At 38.3% G+C, this 21148-nt stretch overlaps 1 protein-coding gene across 2 annotated transcripts in view; it reads left to right on the forward strand.

Moving 5' to 3' along the window:
• The first annotated feature begins 518 nt into the window (after positions 1 to 518).
• Positions 519 to 21148, forward strand: part of LOC107705411 (jagged canonical Notch ligand 1) — a 34334-nt gene continuing 13704 nt past the window's right edge. For both annotated transcript variants that reach the window (XM_016508687.1, XM_016508688.1), the window contains exons 1-9: positions 519 to 855; positions 1146 to 1448; positions 8839 to 8896; positions 13117 to 13368; positions 15437 to 15497; positions 18697 to 18827; positions 18898 to 19017; positions 20829 to 20942; positions 21020 to 21133. In XM_016508687.1, the coding sequence (XP_016364173.1) occupies positions 784 to 855; positions 1146 to 1448; positions 8839 to 8896; positions 13117 to 13368; positions 15437 to 15497; positions 18697 to 18827; positions 18898 to 19017; positions 20829 to 20942; positions 21020 to 21133 (1225 nt within the window). In that variant the 5' untranslated portion in view covers positions 519 to 783. The remainder of the gene's footprint in view (positions 856 to 1145; positions 1449 to 8838; positions 8897 to 13116; positions 13369 to 15436; positions 15498 to 18696; positions 18828 to 18897; positions 19018 to 20828; positions 20943 to 21019; positions 21134 to 21148) is intronic.

Consider the following 21148-nt stretch of genomic DNA (forward strand, 5'->3'; position numbering starts at 1 on the left):
GATTTTATCACACATGGGTATCAAAATACAAGGCCAATCACTGAATGTTGACATCATAAAGTGAATGTCCCTTTTTGTGTCAATATTTCTACACTGAAAAATCGTATGACTTTGAAGGTTTCTAAATGTGCATTCCACAATTCTAAATAACAGTGTCTGTGACCTCTCATATCTGTCTGGCTGCAAGCCATCCGTTTTAAATGCTGATGCGTTTATTGTTATAGACAGACAAATTGTATTTTATTTAAAATATTTAACATACAGTGAACTAATTAGCCTAATATAGTAGGCTATGTTGCATTCCTTTTCCTTTAAAACTATATATCTATAAAAAATTTTGCAGTGAGACGAGACGAGAGAGTGGAAGAACATGCGGTTAAGTCTCCCAGATAAACCCGTCATCTTGTGGGACTGGGGGACACGGGCGGGGCTTCTCTACACACCACACCCTTTAACTTTTGAATATTAAAATTACGCATGCGTGTCCCACCCCCATTAACTGAACTTGGTGTGTTGAATGCGCAGTCAGTCAGTCGCGGACAAACGCTCACATGGCTTCTGTGTAATGTATACCCGCCGCTGAGAGAGAGAAGCAGAATACGAAAGATAAGAATTTCAGATAGGCTACGCTGGGATAATAGGAGGCAGTTTCCTACACATTGGAAAATAGTCTTCTGAAAGAAATAAAGTTGTTCTCCACCCGTGCATGTTAAATCGGGGAGTACATTAGAGCCGTGAGGCGGCTAGAACTTCTGAGTCTCAAAGCAACACCAACAAGAAGGCATGACTGTGCGACGGAGTTCAGTATTTTCTGCTTTCTACCTTCATGCCTTTTTGTTATTCTTGCCGACGAAGGTGAGTCTGTTTTAAATAGCTGACATGTTTTTTCTGTCTTTGTGTTATTTATTTTCAAAATATAATGTAACACAAAACTGTGTATTATAAAATAGCATTGACAAATGCAACCAAAAACAACCTTGTTTGGACCTCTCAAAAGCAGCGCAAACGTTCTGCATGGTTCAATCTGACACTTGACAGACTGGCAGACAAAGTTTAGCAGCCTATTCCGTAAAACGAGACAAATGTGATTTTGCTGCACTTTTTATACACGGATTTAAAGGTTGTTTTCTGCTTCTGCTCAACAGGTGTCTGACGCATCGGGGCACTTCGAGCTGGAAATCGTATCGATGCAGAATGCGAAAGGCGAGCTGCAGATCGGCTCGTGCTGCGACGGCGAGAGGAACCCGGCGGATCGCAAATGCACGCGGGACGAATGTGATACATATTTTAAAGTTTGTCTGAAGGAATATCAATCGCGAGTTTCCGCGGCTGGGGCTTGCAGTTTCGGAACTGGATCTACGCCCGTTCTCGGTGGGAATAAATTTTCGACCAAGGGTACGCGGAGTGAAAAGTCAAGGATTGTTTTACCCTTCAGTTTTGCGTGGCCGGTGAGTAGATGTCATATTTCTTGTTTTAGAGCATAATTAATGAGGTCATAGCGGGTTATGATGACGCAACGTTGGTGATACATCGTAGCAATGTTTCGATCCACGTTTGTCCTGGAGTTTATGCCTGCTCACTTTAGTTGTGTGTGCATGACACCGTAAACAAAAACAACAACTCAGAGTTCTTCATTACACTACTCAACCAACACTACTCAAAATGTTGTTTACTGACGAATAAAGTCGAGTTGAAAGTGATAACATTTAAATGTTAAACGGATGTAAGCAAAGATGTTTCCTTGGCAAAACATTTATAAATGTCTTGATTAGAATGTCGTGCCATGTTGACAGTGGCCTGCAGTAAATTCACTCCTCGTGAAGCTCCTTTCAGTGTCTCCTTTTTGGCAGTCAGCTAACTCTGTAAATAAATACATCAAATAAACCTCTTAATTTGTGTCACTGCAGTAGAATGCAAATAAAAGAAGATTTGTTTGGTGTGAAGCACATGAGCCGAAGCTCCACAGAAGAGAGATTTACCAATGTTTGTCTCGCAGCACTAAATAATTTATTAGTTGACCATGATCTCTTGAAATGGTAGTCATCTGTCTAAGGGGCTTTTATAACCTGTGTGATCAAGTCAGTCTAAACTGCAGGTGATTTGCAGTAAACCTGTGTGTTACGATATGCAGCCGTGTAATAGAATTCCTACTGTAGTATATAGTGTGATGTCTGCCAACATTTAAGCTGTATTAACTAAATAAATTGTGGGCCTGTGGACCCCTGAAGGTCCCTGAAGGTACTCCAGAGGGTCAATGGAGAATGTAAGCTAGATAGAACATACTTTTTTAGGAGATTTCTGACTATGTTTAATGATATGTTATGTAGTGACGTTAGTTAATATTCTTAATGAAAGTGTTACTCTGAGAAAATCTAGCTTTATTTATACTCGGAGTCACGGGGTTGGCTGACAGTCTGGTTGGGGGTCGTAAACCTTGGTGTAGTGTAACCTAAAATTGGTAGCAATACCTTTGTTGGAGCTATTTTAGTAGTATTGATCTACTTGATACAGTTTTCTGGGATTCCCTATTCAGAAATAGATATTCACAGGATTCCCACAGTCCTGGAAAACATGAAAATGTCAGGGAACGTGATTTTGAGACCTGTAAAAGTATAATCAATTAATCAAATTTTAAAAGTCGTGTAACAGTTGTAAAAATTAATTGGTCAGAAAGTGTGGGAACCCTGTGTTCGTGTTAATTTCTCAGGAGCTCTTGACTGTGGGGACATTGAACTGTCCTTTCGTACGATCTGTTGGCGTGAGCGCTTGTGCACCTGCTCGCTTGATGATGTCATTGTGGATACATTCTCAGCAGGGTCAAAATGAAAAAAACAAAGGACGAACTGTCGGTCTGACAAAGAAAACGTGTCCCTGTTTGAACTGTTTGCCCCAGTGAGCTGCCCACTTGTCCAGTATGTGAACTAGATGGCCAGTGGGCATGTGTTGATCATGTAACACTTCAGCTATTTTTGTGATGTGCACTTCCAAAGCATACTGCAAATGGTTTCTTTTAATCATCAAAATTATGATAAAATCTAAAATTACGATATAGCACACTTCAGTCAGTCGCTAATCATTTTTTCAGTTGGCAGCTGGGGAGAGTTGAAGTTTAGGCTTTGTGTCAGTCACGGCTGACTGGAGACTAGGTATGGCACCTTTTAACTTTGCAACCCTCGGTAATTACTCTCAGCAAGTTCCCAGACACAACAGCCAAATCTCGTCGCCAAACTATAACCGTTTCATTTACAGGAATACCACCCATTTATTTTGCACCTTTTACTGCATTTGATTGCCCCGTGCTTTTAGTTTTAGAGAGTGGTGTAGAGAGTAAAAGAGAGAGAGAGAGAGAGAGAGAGGGTTTTAGTCATAGCCCACCCAGACAGAGCCAGCTTCAGTGAACATGAAACAGGGGGTGACAATAGCCGGGCCAAACTGGCTACAGGGAGGATTACTGTGCATAATGGAGCCAGTCCAGGAATAATGCCGGCCCAGTGCAAGCAACAGGAAGCTGCGTTCGACTCAGCAGTGATGAGATCGGCTCCTAGACAAACCCGCCCCAGCCCTGACCTTACTTCTCATACTGGCCGTTTCAGCAAATTACAGCGCTGCTCTCTGGCCCCGTGGCCCTGAATGCACCTGGGGCCTGTCTGCTCAGCATGAGCCAAAAAGCTGGTTCACCAGCAAATTGGATAATTCCTTTTTTCCTGTCCCGTCTTCCATTCTGTTTAATAGTCTGTGAACCCGTTCCCTTTCCTAAAAGCTAAAATAGTATTTATGTGTGTATTTAATTCATGTCCCTTTCAAAGTAAACGGAAGTAATCCAAACCATATTTTAAAGTCTTTCTTTTGCTTTTCTGAGCACATTCTATCAATTTATTTTATGCTGTTGGGAAAGACAGCAGGTTGAGGGTTGAGGTCGGTGTGGGAATAAAATGCAGGTAAACCGTCCACAAGCCCGAGGGAAAGAGCTACGGGCAGCTAAGGGGATAATGACATGTTTGCTTTATACGGTCTCCTCTGATGTGGCACTTAAGTGCCAATTACTCAAGTCGTAGAACGGGGAAATGCATCGTTTGTCTTTTTTCTCGCCCTTGTTAAGGTCTTGAATGAGGTATTGTTAGGCCATTGTAAAGTAGTGTAGTACTGATGTTTTGTTTAGCTAACTTTTCTTAATCACCTCACACATGACTCAATTCCGATTTATGATGTTACCAGGAAACATTTTGTTGTATTGAGATGTTTAATCTTGAATACCCTCCCTTTGACTGGATACCTGACAGCTGATGTACTGTTTGATCCGATTCTCTCCTCAGTCCCTGCCCGCGATCACCTTCCTGAGTGACAGGAGATTAGATGGCTGCCAGTAACTCTTGTGTGCGCACAGGTGACTGACAGGCATGTTATCAGGGAAGCCCGTCTCATTTTCCACGCCAGAGAGAGCAGTGAAAGACTGTCAAAAGCTTTCCCTGCGAGACCCCCTTATCTGCGGCCACCACTCCTGATAGGAATCTCTCACAAAAAAGCCTTCCTTCTGTGATTGCACCTCCTGAAAGGCAAAAAAGGGAGGTTACCTTCTTGGTAATAGTCAGGTTTTCCAAGCTGCTAATGTAAACCCTGTTGACTTTGATTGATTGGAATCTGGCGGAGTATATCCGGAGCCAATGTTGAACGTTTGTCACTCTACATGTCAGTCTCTCCTTATTAGCAATCACACTTTTACCAGTGGAGACATCACTCGGCAGATTCCCACAGCAAGTAAGTGTGATAAAAGCAAAAAAACAAGGAGCCTCAGCCATTTGTAGAAGCTGAATACGTCCCATATCAGAGCTCAGGGGGTTTGGGAGCAAGTGTAGACCTTTATCAGATGTCTGTGAAGGCCTAGAGCGATAAGGCAAATGCAGTATAAAGTTTGGGAGTCTGCTGATGGGGATAGTGAGAGTTCAATGATGACACTGAGGTCAGTGTCAAGCATGGGAAAAATGAACCTGGCAGCAGCAGGCATTTAGAGCTGATAACCAGATTGTGAGTTATGGAGTGAGATCCAAAGCGGACCTTGTCTTTAAAACCTCCCCTGCTTCTCACCGAAAAACCATGATTGTTTCTCATTCATTTAGCCTGTTTAAACCCTTTTAAGGCACAAAACGTTCCTGTAGCTCAAAGAGTAGAGTGTGTCGCTAGCAACGCCAAGGTCATGGGATTGGTTCCCAGAGAATGCATGAACTGATAAAAAAAATATGCCTTCAATGCAATGCAAGTCACTTTGGATCAAAGCATCTACCAAATGCATAAATGTAAATATAAAACTATAATGTCAGGTAAAACAATTGCTTAGGTTACTAAGTCCATCACCTTTTTTAGTCACTGTCCTGATCTGATGGGAGGTTGTGCTAGCTCATATCCGGACATGTCCGTAATATACGGCAGCAGGCACTTTCAAACACTGTGTGGAAGTGCAGGGCAGCTGAAATTAATGAGCTGTGTGCTTGATATACATAAACTGGCAAGATTTGTTAATTCAATGGGGGCTGTGAATCAACAGCATGTTTGTGTTAACAATGCGTTCAAGTGTGGACAAGGAGAGAAAGGACAAGGTGTATCCCAGTGGAGGTGACACAGCTTGCATCAAATAAACTGATATTTGATAACCATAAACACGGTGACTGTGAAATGGCTGAGTAGCTGGTTAGTGAGTTTGAGTAGTGTCATTTTTTTAAGTTATATTAATGGGATTTTTATGCCTTTATTGGGACAGGACAGTAGCGTTGAGTGGAGAGAAGTGAGCGGGATCGGCAAAGGACCTCGAGACGGAAATCAAGCTCGGGTCGCCGCAAGCACAGTTGCGCTGTATGTATGCACTAACCACAAGGATATTCAGCGCCGACTTTATTTTTTATTTATTTTAGGTATTTTAGCACCTGTGCTTTAATTAGCACTTGGAGATTTTGCACAGTAAAACTTTGTCCTTAAAACTTGTATCTTTAAATGAATGCACCTGAAGCACCTCCTCTACATGCAGATGGATGTCTTTAGCTGTTGTATCTTGGCCATACATGATGTTTTTTTGGGAAATTAGTTTAAAATACTTTCAAAAATGTCTTGAATGTCTAATCAGAACCCAAAACTTGGATATTAAAAATATACAGTTTAGCACATCCTATTTGTGTACCTTTTAGGAATGCACAATATATCAGCACCTTAACAGGTATCTTCCTATTTATTTTTTTTAATTATTATTTATCCGATTGATACTGGATATATACATATATACCAAAATTCAATTGTGCATGCTAACTTCAGACTTTTTATAGTTTTACATTTAGATGCCTAAATTCATTTGTAGCATTTAAAATGGCAGGTTTTAGCTTTCAGTGTTTAATTTTTCATTTATTTAGACAAAATAATATAGAATCTTAAAGAGAAAGTTGTATTGTATTGACTAGAATCTTTAGTACCACTTGATTGACATTTCCCACTTGAGGTGATGCTTTGTTTTGGCGACTTTATTATCTTGATATTCTTCAGGTCATCGAGATCCGAATGACCCAGACTAATTTGAGCTCTTTGTACAGTGAGAGGTGTTGCACATTGGTTTGTTTGAATGGTCTGGCATAGGGGATTCAGGATCCATTGTTGCTGCAAACGGACAGTGAGAACCTTGGAGATGTTGGAAATTCCGTGGTCCCTCGTCAAGAGTGCGAGTGTGTGAATCTGACAAGTAGGTGCCGAAAAGAGACGCTTCAATTCTGGCACAGGCGCATTCACACGCACGCTCGTTTTCTCTCATATGCTTTTGCTTTTTTCGATCAACTTCTAACACTAAATCCTAGATATGGACGCTCATTTTATTCTCTCAGGCGGAGTATTCTCTCTCTCTCTCTCTCTCTCCGTGACTCTTGTTACCTGATACCGGTGAGAGCCATGATGACCTTAAGTCAGACAAAGCGTTTCAGAAGTGCTGAAATGTAGCCAACCCCTCCAGAGATCTCGGCCTGCATTGGAGTCAAGCAGCCCACCCCCCGCAACTCCCTCAGATCCTCACTCCACATTCCTCTCCGTGGAGAAAAAGAGGAACAAAACACAGCACACAAAAGACCTGAAAGCGAGAAGTGAAAGGGGATTTTTGTGGGTTTTTCAAAGAAACAAGTTCACTTTCAACCTGCAATTTTCTTCTCCTTCTCGTAACTCTTTCTGTCATGTGAGGTAATTATGCAGAATGGGCATTAGTGGGAATTTATTAGTATGTATGTACTGTAAGGCATTCTGTGGAAGAAATGACAAAAATATATTTTTTTTAAATATGAACCTTGGTAGAACCAAGGAGGTCTATAATACTTGGACAGCACTGGACTGTTAGCATTCCCATTGCTCAACTGGTACAGAAAAGAAGTCCACAATTTGATTTCCACCAACATTGCTTAAGAGCACTCAGATCTGCATACATTAGCCAATAACCACAAATATCATTTGACTAATCACATGATGACATCAGCCAACCAGCAACTGACATCATCAAGACATTTACAATCCCAAACTTTTCAAAGGGGAAAAGTTGTTTTTTGCCCTCTAATGGCGTAGTTATGGCATCTACCAGTGTGTTTCACCTGCCAGCCAAACCTTTATCTCTTGAGTCAAACTGTGGTGTTTTCTCAGAGTACCATGTAAATAATGTGGTACATGGATATGAATCATTCAGCATTATTGTATATATTAAAGAACCATGATGCAGCCATCCAATTCCATCACTGTGTTTCTCATCTATTATATAGTCAAAATAGGATAGCTATTTCCTTCCAATTTGTCAAAACTGCAAATTAAATGGCTGCTTTGCATAATAAAGTTAGTACTTAAGATAGAAGGACTTCTTTGAATGTACAAAATGTTGGACCGTTATATCCTTACAATGACCGCTGAACTGATGCCACATAATTGTCAGTGAGAATAACATGACCCAGTGATTCAACTCTACTAGACACTCACACATAATAAACACACGCATGTAAAAGAAGTCTGAGGTCTGTCATTTCTGGAAATTTCATTATTTTCCGGGGAAAAAATTCAGAATGGAGAGGAACAGCATGATGCTGCAATGCTCAAGCACAGTGAAAAGCCTGTTTAATTTGTTTTGTTTCCTTATTACTTGGTTTGAATTTCCATTTTATGTATGTAATAATTGTATCTTTTATAATCTTTACAAAAGGGATTTTATCTTTAATCTCATTTTTTTAACTTGTTTCCATGTGAAGTAATTGTGCTTATTGTAATTATTTTTTATTATAAAGCACTGTGAGCTGCATTCCTTGTATGAACGGTGCTATACAAATAAAGCTTATTGTTACTAATATTATTACATTTTTATTAATTATTAACATTTTTTGTAAAGAAACATCTCAAATGGCACCAAATGTAATAGTTGAATTTCATGTGCACAAGCAAATAAGTTTGAATGAACAAATTTGTTGATTAAATAATGTCACTCTGTGAAGGTTAGAGAGCTGCTTGGTTCTTTCGATTGGATCAACAACAGTCTCCTACAGTTATATTACCACAACAAGGATGCTTGTTGATCTATTCTGCCAGTAATTGTTTAAATTGTAAAGATGGTGATACTGTATCTGCCCAAAGTTTCAGAAGAGCACTACCAGATAAGGTGAAGGTTGTATTATTCTTCTGATCTTTCACGCCACATTTCTCAGCATGTCCCCATGGTCACATTTTGTCATTGGTGTTTATTGGTTACGACTCAAGGTCCCTGACTAAAGCTCTGTTGATGTAAAATGATCTTTGATGTTTCTTTGTTTTGGTTTCATTGCTGACTGCATGTGTGTTGTTCTCTTTCAGAGGTCCTATACGTTGATAGTGGAGGCCTTGGACTTCAATAACGATACTGCCAGCGAAAGTGAGTAGCATCTTTGGCTGTTTGTTTTGCTTCTTTTTGTTTTTATTTGCTTTTTGGTTGATATATTTTTTCTGTTTTTTGTTTCCCTCTTTGATGTCCTTTCTGTGTTTCTTGCTTTGTTTGATTTGTTTCTGTTTTTGTTTTGTCTTATAACTTTTTTCTTTTGTTTAAACTGGGAAATGTAAGAAATTAAAGTTTGTTTTGTTTCGTCTGCATAAATGTTTTTCTTTCGTTTAAACTGGGAAATGTAAGAAATTAAAGTTTGTTTTGTTTTGTTTCTTCTTTTTTCTTTTGTTTAAACTTTGAGAAATGTAAGAAATTTAAGTTTGTTTTTGTACCATTTCCGCTCATAGCATGCTAGTCTTTAAACCAAATGTGCTGACAGGTGTGTGTGACAGGACAGGGAAGGGAAGAAGAGGAAGACTGTGTGTCTGTCTGTGAGAAACATTGTTGAGGGGGCCTCATGCTTATGAAAATGTTTCCGAATACCTGATGACTAATGGCAGGTGTTGGCAGTCAAGGTCTCATGGCCTCTCTGTCACGGTGCATAGCTCAAGCACAAGGTTATGTTTGCTATAACCTTTCTCTTCTTACACCTCAACAGGGCTTAACACTCCAGAAACAGTCCCATTTAGACACTAAACTGAGTCTGGTGGAGTTCATTTGAATAGCTCTTCTAGGTTGTGTTACCATTAACTGGTATAGCGACTTCCAGCTATATCCAGATATTCTGAATTCAAAGTTTTTGTTGCAGAAAAGCTTATGTTGAAGTTGTACTCTTGTCTTGTACTCTACAGTATGTATCAGCTTATAGACTGCATATGCTAATGGTTTATCTGGTGCTAGAACCTGTAATTTTACTATTTGGATTGGTGGTCTTTTCAAATACTTCCTAATATGTGTTGTGCTACATTTTAGAGGTATTTGTTTCTGTTTATTGGACTTTGAATATTCAAATGAAATATTAGAATCTGGAAATCCCCAAATCTGCAGCCAATTCAGACTTTCTTACATTTGTGACTTTGCTGCATTTTGAGAAGATTTAGTAACAACTTTAGTTTTATAAATATTGTAAAACAACATTGTCCACTAAAGGTAGATTTAGGCCAAAACTTTTTTTTTTTTTTTTTTAAAGCTGTACCAGCTCAAACAGTGAAACATGGTGCTGGCAACACTAAAGTCATGGATCTGATTCCCAGAAAATGTAGAAACTGATAAAAATGTGTGCAGTACCTTAAATGCATTGCAGGTTGCTTTGGTTAAAAATGTCAAGCAAATGCATTTGACAAACATTTTTATCCATATATGCCACAATTCAAAAATCTGGGGTTGGCAAGATTTTGATAAATGTTTTTCAAAGTCTCTTAATCTCACTTGGGCTGCATTTTATCTTTTATAAAAAATACATTAAAAACAATATTGTGAAACATTTTTACTATTTAAACCAACTTTTTTTCTATATTTTTATATTTTATGATGTAATTTATTCCTGTGATGGCAAAACTGAATTTTTAGCATCATTACTCCAGACTTCAGTGTCACATAATCCTTCGGAAATCATTCTAATATGCTGATTTTGTGCTCAAGAATCATGTTTTATTAATAGTAATGTTGAAAACGATTGTGCTGCTTAATATTTTTGTGGAAACCATGGTACATTTTTTTCAGGATTCTTGAGATGAATGAAGAGGATTCATGAGATTAGTCAATAAAGTTCAAAGAACAACATGAAATAGAAATCTTTTAGCATTATAAATGTCTTTACTTTCACTTTTGGTAAACTTAATGTGTCCTTGCTGAAAACAAGTTTTAATTTCTTAAAATCTTACTGACCCCAGACTTTTGAATTGGTTATTTATCAAATATATAAGAAATATATGTACACATATCATTAGTAGAATTTGTTTTTAATTTTTGCTAGCAACTCTCCTTATTCCTTGTCCTGAGGGTGTGGAGTTTTTTTCTGTCAGTTTAATGTGACTTCCTCACCCCACAGTGAAGTGGATCAGGCTGCAGGTAGTAAAGACGTGACACTTGGCTCTGTCCGCAGGGTTCAGGGTGCAAGTGAAATGCCACAACGACCCTCTGCATTCCAGAGTCCTATGAACTATAGGCCCACCTGGCCTCCATAATATCATCTATTTTTACTCTTTCTACCTCCTCTAGGAATAACAGTTAATATAGCTACCCATGTTGCATCAGTTTGCAGAGAACTTTAAAGATAAGTGTTTATGTGAAAGGGAGGAATAGATATTTCACGGTTCCCTGTTCTAGTCATATTCGGGAAAATGGTGAAAGATGTGAGCTGTCAGCTTACTTCATCTTCTGTGGCTGCAAAAAGTGTATACTTTGCTTGACATTATTCCTAACAAACACCCCTTGATAACAAGGTTTTCCACATCCTGACTTGTTTTGGACATGTTTCGTTCTGTATCTTCAGTCCTGCCCACCGATAGCCACACGGATGAACCACGACTGCATTTCAGACAGCATTGTAAACCTAAGTATATCATGGAGACCAATGGTGTCTACAGTGCTTTTGAGAAACGCAACCCAGCCCTAGTTGGGAGTATAATAAGAATTTAAGGATGAAATCTGTGGGTGAGTGGGCGGGTGTTTGATTGTGGTCAAAGTGTTTGAAGGGAATACATGTCAGATTACTTAGTTTACTAGTGCTTACATACATTTATTTCCAGTAAGTGTCTCTCAGATTCTACATTTATCTGTTCTAATCAAGGGGTTTTCAAACTTGATGCCAAGGATGATTCCCTTCCATAAATATAAAGGCTGGTATTTATTTTAAGACTCATTTAGGGTTTGTTCACACAGAATGCATTTTTGAATTCGACTTTGTTGCTTTTCCATTGTTTTTCTACAGTATATAAAAATGCGATAGACAGATGTGTTTGACCATTGAACTTGTGCAGCATCTCTAGATCTTGCTTTTTTTATTTTTGTTGTTTTTAAATGCAAAATGTCCCCTTACATTGAAAAATATTACGGGTGATATTATAAAAACAAATAAAATTTTATATAAAAATAGAAATTTTGTCATTTTACCAAATCCAAAATAAACAATTCAAATATTAGCTGGAAAAATTCTAAATAATTGAAATGAGTATTAGTGCTGATTTAAAGGGGTCCTATTATACCGTTTTTTTTACTTTTTCAACTTTAGTTAGTCTGTAATGTTGCTGTTTGAGCATAAAAAAGATCTGCAAAGTTACAAAGCTCAGAGTCCACTTCAAAAGGAGATATTTTATTTAACAGAAATCACTTTTCAAAAACTACAACGAACGACTCGTTTGGACTACAACGCATATTTTCCGGGATTTGTGATATCACAAATACCGACGAATGGGACGAGACCTGGTTGAGCTGCACTAGAGAAGGCAACTAGTGTCAGAGACACGCTAGCTTTCCCAAGGCGAACTTTGGTTACAATCATCTGGGTTTAAATCGCGCTCAAATTGATTTGATTTTGACGCAATATTTACACTGAAGCTCGCAGCAGGCGGCTATGGTAAGGGGCATGACATTTCCCGACCAGGCGCCGAGTGGAGCCAATCACAACACACATTGGCCCAGCTAACCAATCACAGCACATTTCGTATTTCAGAAGGCGGGCCTTCATTTGATACAGGAACTGTTCGAGCCGTTCATGCCAGACTGGGGAGAGAGGTGTTGTAATAATGTAAAATATGTGAAAAATAATGTGTTTTTCGAACAACCTAGTATGAGAGCCTGTTCTAGTACACCCCCAAAACAAAATCAAAACTTTGTAAAAGAGCATAATAGGACCCCTTTAATACCAACACTTTTTCTCTGTAATTTTCCATGGACCCCCTTGTGGCCACCTGGGGGTCTCCAGAAACCCAGTTTAAAACCCCTGCTCTAATTCACTACTCTGCATGGGATCTGAATCTACGGGGGTGAATATGTCAGACAGAGAGAGAGAAAAAGTGAGCAAGACAGTGTTTATTCACTGATGTCATGAGTCCTTGCTGCTAGTAGCATATTGTTTGCACAATGTTATTAATAGTGATTGTGGCTTTTCTTTCAGCTATAAACATGAGGGGTCATTTTAGGCCAGTGATATCTTTAATCTGTGAGCAACTAGATAGAGACATTGAAGTTTCTCGGTTAACCTTTAACTCTTTGAATTGTGTGTGGTGTTATTGTGTCAAGGCCTTTCTAACAGTTACACATTGACTGTTCAGGTGGAAAGCTAATCGAGAAAGCGTACCACTCTGGCATGATCAACCCAAATCGACAATGGCAGAAACTGACCCACAACGGCCCCATCGCTCAGTTTGAGTACCAGATCCGGGTCACCTGCGCTGAACACTACTACGGCTTTGGCTGCAACAAGTTCTGCCGGCCACGTGACGAGTTCTTTGGACATTACACTTGTGACCAGAATGGCAACAAGACCTGCCTGGAAGGATGGACGGGTCCTGACTGCAATACAGGTGAGCAAGTAGACTGTGTTAAGGCCCCCCTTTTTTTTGTGTATTTATTTAGTCAAAAATACAGTAAAAACAGTAATATTGTGAAAATATTATTGCAGTGTAAAATAATTGTTTCTTAATTTGATATATTTGAAAATGTATTTTTTTTCCTGTGATGCAAAGCTGAGTTTTCATTAGAGACTACTCTAGTCTTTAGTGTCACTTCAGGATACATTCTAATATACTGATTTAATAGATTTACTATAGGTCTGACAATCGTTTAAAGTTTTTAATCGAATTAATTAAATGATGTGTCGATTCATTAATCTAATTAATCGCAATTTTGCAAAGTACATTTGGCTGTGAAAATACCCCCAAAAGATTATTTTTAAAGCTTTTTTGTGTTAAATGAGAAAGTATTAAGTAGACATTACAACTAGTAGCTTTAGAAATAAATATTTGATTTGATTTAACATAAAATTCATTACACATAAATGTTTAGGTTACAATGGCCTAACATAAACTATGGAACATAAAAGAAGGTAATTTGAGAAAAAAAAATTTTTTTTTCATTCTATTTTTTTCATTCACGCAATGGAAGTCATTGGTAACCAGAACAGCTTACCAACAGCCTTCAAAATACCTTGTTTTATGTTCCACAAAAGAAAGTAAGTCATTCAGGTTTGAGTAAATGATTTTTTTTTAAATCCCTTTTTTTAATGAAATAATACTCTAAATAAGAAACAAAACCTGGCAGCAGGTGGCGGTAAATGTTTTTGAGTCAAAAATTCATTCGATTCGTTCAAACGGCTGATTCATTCAGGAATTCAGTAAACGGCTCACTTTATGAATGGGGCTTTGAATCATTGGTTCACACGATTCGTTCAAAACGTGGATTCATTCAGAAACGAACCACCGCTGTGTTGCTCACAGACGCACAACAGTTCTGCTGTGGCTTTAGGTAATATTTTTGTTGGCAAAACAGAGCAAAAACAGACAATATTGTGTTTAAAATATAACGCAATATCAATTTCTAACTGAACTGTTGTATAAAATCACATTTGCACTCGTGCTATTCCTGTAATACTGCTCTCGCTGCTCGTATGATATAGCTTATCGTATGATATAAATATGAGACAAAAATTCATACATGGGCATTTTTTGCACTAATATCTTGAATTTTAGGGCATAACTGCATTTATGGAGTTGTTGCCTTGCATTAGATTTGTCAAGTCAACTGTATGAAATGTAAGATGATGTACAGGTCTGGGAGCGGGGCCAGTGCGTTAACTGCGTTAAAATATTTTATTAAGCGTTATTTTTTTATAACTAGTTAAGTAAGTTAACGCGTTAAAGTGACAGCCCTAATTTAATATAAGTTTATATATTATAATTTAATATTATAATATTTCTTATTATTATCAATGTTAAAAACATTGCTGCTTAATATTTTTGTGGAAACAGTCAGTTTTTATGATTTTGTAATTAGAAAGTTTTACAAATTTCTTTAAAATATCATGTTAAAGTCTTTTTTTTTTTAGTTTTTAAAAAAATCCTACTGACCCTAAACTTTTGTACATTATATTAAATTTTAAAATATAAAAATAAATTTATATTTATATTCTATAAATTACTCCTGAGTCTAATTTCTATACAAAGATTTATTTTTTTTTTTTTTTTTTTTTAACAATCTTGGTAATTTCACATTTGATGGAGGACAGAAAATTTCATTGATTTGGGCATCCCTGAATGCATCTGATAATGAAGTAAAATGCTTTGCAAACTGTTAACTCAAATGCTTTTTGCCAAAAAAAAACAGTTGCCATTTTAAGAGGCTGGTGGATTTAGTATGGAATAGTTTGAAATAAGTCGTGAATGGAGAGCGCAGCACCCGAAGCCCGACAACAGGACTCAAATTAGAGTAGGATTCAGTTAGGCTGATCAGGGGTTTGAAAGATTCCCACCCCATACATTGCCTAAATGTTTTCATGGGTGAACAGGGGACATTGAGGCCCGTGTTATATCTTACAGCAAAGATGGGGAACAAACTTACTTTTATTCATCCTTTCCCACTCTTTCGGTTTTCCAGCGATCTGCAGACAAGGTTGCAGCACCGAACATGGATCTTGTAAGGAACCAGGTGGCTGCAAGTGAGTAATCTGCAATATTATTCTATATTTTTTGTGGCATTTCCTGCAAAAATGTACTTTACACTGTCACCAGGTTTATTTTGTCCTCAACCTTGCTCTTTAACATTTTGAGCCAAGCCTTGTTAAAGTGTGAAAGATGCAACAGTACAAGCTTTCACTGCAACTAGAGGCTCATGGTTAAATCTTGTTAGAATCCATGTGTCCTGCTTGACCTATCAAGGTCTGATAGCTCAAGCTCCGTTTCTGGTCCACAGACAATGAAAGCACAGATTACTGACATCCACCTCCAAGTATTCCAACATGGCTGGCGTTTAGCAGTGAAACGGTGTCAATAAGGCCATGTTGTAAAGACAACTGAAGCACAAAGCTATTTTTAGCCATTTTGCTTTTGTCTGGCAAGATGTTGAAGCCTTATCTACAAACCATCATCTGCCAAGTTCAATCTTTAATTGGGTTTTAAAGGGGTCATATGATGCGATTTCATTTTTTTCTTTCTCTTTAGAGTGTTACAAGCTCTTGGTGCATAAAGAAGATCTGTAAAGTTGCAAAGACTAAAGTCTCAAATCCAAAGAGATATTCTTTATAAAAGTTAAGAGTTAGCCACACCTACCTAAAACGGCTCGTTCGAACACGCCCCCACATATCTACCACACTATGTGGGAAGATTTGCATAACACCGCGAAACAATAATGTACAGTATGTGGAAAATAATGTGTTTTTTTTTACTTTAAACCGCATAAACACATTTCATTACACCAAATACACAAAATAATGTTCTTTTTAGCAGCATCATATGACCCCTTTAAAATGCACTGCTTATTTTACTAATGATGTATGAATTTGGCCACGGGAAGAGAAAGCGATGTGTATCTGTGTGTGTTCGTATACAGCTATAGCTCAGTGATTTATGAGTGCATAATAAATACTCTTTGTAACACTGATGCACATAAAAAATTTGTCAAACTAAGTGGCTTGTTTAATGTGTAATAAAAAAGCATGGTGGTTTATTCTATTGTGTTGTTTTCCAAGAGAACAGAATTTGAAGCAATTTTTAAATCCTTCCATAGCAGCAAGTTTTCCTTGACATTTTCTTGAGTTAGGTTTTGCTTCGTAATATGTACGATTGTAGCATGCATGGGAAAAATGCATAAACAAAGCTTTCTGAAGTTACTTGCTTCATCATAAAGGAATGTGCCATGTGTAACTTATTTGTGTTGAGTAGGGCATCGAGTTAATGAAAATTGAATTTCTTGCGCAACAAACTGATCTTCTGTTGGTTGGGGCAAGTCACGGCAGGTTTTGCATTGGGCTTTTTCTGGTTTTTCATCGGTTCGTTATAGGTGTTTGCATGTTTTCTGGTCAACAGATAGACGTTAGTGATGTTTTGTTACAAAGATCTTTTTTGTTTGAGTAATTCTCATCATTGTACCAGCTCTGAAAGCGTTCAAGATCAAGGCTGGATGTCTACGGAATGCAATGTATACTAAAACCTCAGCTCTTTGTTACATTTGGCATGATTATATCCCATTACCTATTCATCTCTCACTGAAAGCTTGCCAGAACACACAACCATGCAACTGTGCAACTGTTGTAACAAGAGCTCTTACTGTGCTAAATTGGAACCGCCGAGGCCTACGGTCGAGGTGAAAATGTTACTCAGCCATGCCGCTTTAATGCCATATTTTTGCTTTAATATCATTCAAAGTCACTTCCAAGACACTGCTGATGTGAAATAGGGTTTTGTGAATGTTTCTCATAGTCAAAATCTTCTTGCACGTTTAAGAATAGTTGTTTTTTATCACAGAGAGAGGTTTCCTCAACCACCGTGTTTATTTTTACAGCTGAACTGCCGCCTCAGGCTAATTGTTTTCTTTTTTCCCCAGAGGGCAGTCTGTTTTCCTGTGGCGCTCAAGTGACTTACTATCTCATCTGAATCCTTCTTTAAGGAGCAGGTTATCGCTCAGGCTGTTTAATTACTGCCATTTTAAGGGGGAAGTGTAGGGGAGAGCTATTGCTGAGCTGTTTTGGAGATGGCTTTTAATTACAGGCTTAGAGATATTCTGTGGCTGTAGATCTGACTCTGTTTTTTCGTTCCCTGGGCGGAGAAAGGCTACATGGGAACAGGAGTGAGAATGCAAAAGAACCCGCCATAAATACATTGGCCAATGGAGCGGTTTACAAACACAACCCCCCCCACCCAGATGGTCCGAGCAGTTCTGGGGCCAAGCCGCTCCGCTTTTATTGAGACAGAGTGTCCTGCCACAAGCTAATGTTAGTCTCTCTAAAAGACCCACTGGAGTTTTAAAGCTGCTGTTTGTTGTTTGCATGGCTTGGCATTAAGTAATCAGACAAGAAGTTGTCGGCTGTTCCCTTTTCCCAGTGGACTGGAGTGAACTTTTTAAACAGGGTTTATGAAAGGGTAACCTTTTAGCATTGGACGCCCTGAAAAACAACACTTTTCTCAAAGTTTTGATAAGTACTTTGAGAAAATGATGGCAAATTATGCTTTAGAAAATCACTACCCATTGTTTTCGTGTGGTGTTGTCGTTGTAACAGAACATACTTCTTCAGCCCTGACGCCTCTTGAGAAAATGAGAGAATTGGAAAAGCAAACTCATTCTAAAAGAGGTGTGGGTGAATACTAATAGTTTGTTTACTAATAGTAAACAAGAACATTTTCTTCTCTTTTTATCAAAGTAACGTCATTAAAGTAATATTATGTTGAAAATTATTTTGCACTGTTAATCTCGTCATGAAACTACTGACTTTGTTATTCATTCTGTCCATGATAACTCAACTCAGATGATAACTTCATCTCACTCAAATACATTCAGATGCAAAAGCCAAAAGTGCTGTCTGAAATTTTCTTCTAAAATGAGCATTTTTATGTTCAGTTATTTCACTTTAATTGCACATTATCATAACTAAAATGTTATTTGTGTTAACTCAAATTGTATGCCATTTTATTCAGAAAATAATGGGTAAAATGGAAAATCAAACTGAACTACATGTAGTGGGCATTTTGGTCTAAAAGGTCAAAATCAATATGATTAAAAAAAACTGTCAAAATTAATACTGTCACTATGCAGGAAATTCCTCTGGTATATATATACTGCCATTTAGTGACACTTGCAGTTTTTAGTGGTCGTTTAATTTGCATTTATAAAACCTTGCCTTAGTGTCTGTTTGTCTTTTTCAGGTGTCTGTACGGCTGGCAGGGTCCATACTGTGATAAGTGCATCCCTCACCCAGGCTGTGTACACGGAACCTGCGTTGAACCCTGGCAGTGCCTCTGTGACACTAACTGGGGTGGACAACTCTGTGACAAAGGTACTTTTTCTGTCTTTTATTCTATTTTTGTTTCCGAACATTCAATACTAATCCTGTTCTTACCTCTCAGATCTAAACTACTGTGGAACTCACCAGCCGTGTCTGAATGGAGGAACGTGCAGCAATACAGGGCCTGACAAATACCAGTGCTCTTGTGAAGATGGCTACTCTGGGGTCAACTGTGAACGAGGTGAGTCCGCCATGCTAGCCACACTTTCAAACATCACACTAGAGTCTGGTTCAGTTTGCAGATTGTGGCCAGAAACGTCTAAGTAGTCAGGAAAAGGTCTGTCTGACTGACATGAAAAGTGGCCATTCACACATTGTTTTGTTTTATGTGCTCTTTAGGTGTTGGTTAATCTGAAATAGTGATATTACAATAGTAAACCAATCACATATGGTGATTTTTGACCATTTTGTATTCAATATGCATCACAGTTTTTGAGGCTGAGGCTAGTTGTTTTGTGTTGCAAATGTCAGTATTGTGCTTTCTCAAGTGTTCTTTTTCCTGTTTCTTTGTTTTTATTGATCTCCTTATTCCATTTTAAGGTTTCCTTTTTGTATTTTGCATTTAAATATGGTGTGTTTCAAGTTTGCCAAGTTTACAAGAATTTTGATTTGAAGTTAATATTTGTTCTGGCCATCAGATTTCAGTTCCACAGAAGGAATTTCATCAAGTGTGCACTTACTGTAGCAATGAGTGTAAAAAAAATGTCATTCTACTGCAATGAAATATCTAAAGCATAAAACAGTGATGTATCGGTTAATGCACATTTTGAATATAATGAGAGAAAAAATTGTAAATTTTAGGGGTAGTCCCTGTAAAGGGTTGGGTTTGTAGCTTATCTACCCTTAAAAGGTGCAAATTACTAACTTAGAGTTGTATATGTACCCTTAGGGTACTACAATGAACATTTTAGGGGTAAATAAAGCAAAAATTTGTACCTTAGAGATTTGTACCTTTTTTCAGTGCGTGTGTGTGGTTTATTGTAGCAGTACTGCCCAAAAGTTTTATCATCTCTCCCTGTTTACGACTCTGAAACATAATGACACTGTAGCTGCTTGAAACTTGATACAAGGAGCAGTTTAGATGCAGTCATTTGAATTTGATCGCCTTGTTTAATGAATCTTAACAGTCATTATGCGCTGCTTTCTGTGTTTCTGTTGGCACAAGTCCATTTTATATACAATGCCATTTTGTTATTGACACCAAGTCAAAGTCTGCAGCAGTGTCATTGCATTCTGGTATAGCAAGATGGAAAAGGGTGTAGAGAGCCTATGGGGGATCAGATGATGTCAGACCACGGGCCTTAACTGTCTACAGTGTCAGGAAGGGCGCCCAGGTCTGCTAATCCTCTGTTATGATATGTCCTGCCAGTGAATCTCATCTGTTTTGACAGTCAGTGGTTGGATGGGTATAGTGATGAAATCTGCCAGATGGACCGTCATGGCTTTTTTCCTCCCCATCCTCCTCTCGGATTCATATGATCCAGATTCAAGCCCTCAGGGTGGTGACAATCTCCTGGGGCAGTGAAATCTTCCCCTATCCAAACCATTGGAGGAATCGTTCAGTCTTAAGCAGGAAGATAAAAGCTTAACTAGCTGTTAAGTTAAAGGGTTAGTTCACCCAAAAATGAAAATTAGCCCATAAATTAGTCACCCTCAAGTCATCCTAGGTGTATATGACTTTCTTCTTTCAGACGAATCCAGTCGGAGTTATATTAAAAATTGTCTTTGATGGGTCAGTCATGTAACTACAGTGCAAAGGTTAGATCAACATACTCTGGTCAGGCTCGAGAGCATATCAGACCTAATAGTTCACCCAGAAATGAATCCTCATGTAGTTTATTTCTTCTGTTTAACTAATTTGTATTTCAATATAATGATAATAAGGCTTTACAGGAGAGTTGTACGAGTTTGAGGGTAAATAATGGCAGATTTTCAGGTAAAAAAAATCAATAAAAACGGCAAACAAGTGATACTATATGCTTGCGTTCACAGCTGAACACGCCTGTCTGTCCAACCCTTGTGCGAATGGAGGGATGTGCAAGGAGACCAGTCAGGGTTACGAGTGTCACTGTGCAGTCGGCTGGAGCGGCCCATCGTGCGAAATCAGTAAGAAGGCGCACAAACACACTATGAAGAATATATCCAGCAACACTTGATTTGTCTAACCTGCTCTGATCTCACAGATGTGGATGATTGTACACCCAACCCATGCAAACATGGAGGCACCTGTCAGGATTTGGTTAATGGCTTCAAATGTACCTGCCCTCCTCACTGGACTGGCAAAATGTGTCTGATTGGTGAGAGATTAGTGA

The sequence above is a fragment of the Sinocyclocheilus rhinocerous genome, unplaced genomic scaffold, assembly GCF_001515625.1.
Source record: "Sinocyclocheilus rhinocerous isolate Xijiao unplaced genomic scaffold, SAMN03320098_v1.1 scaffold564, whole genome shotgun sequence".
NCBI lineage: Eukaryota > Metazoa > Chordata > Actinopteri > Cypriniformes > Cyprinidae > Sinocyclocheilus > Sinocyclocheilus rhinocerous.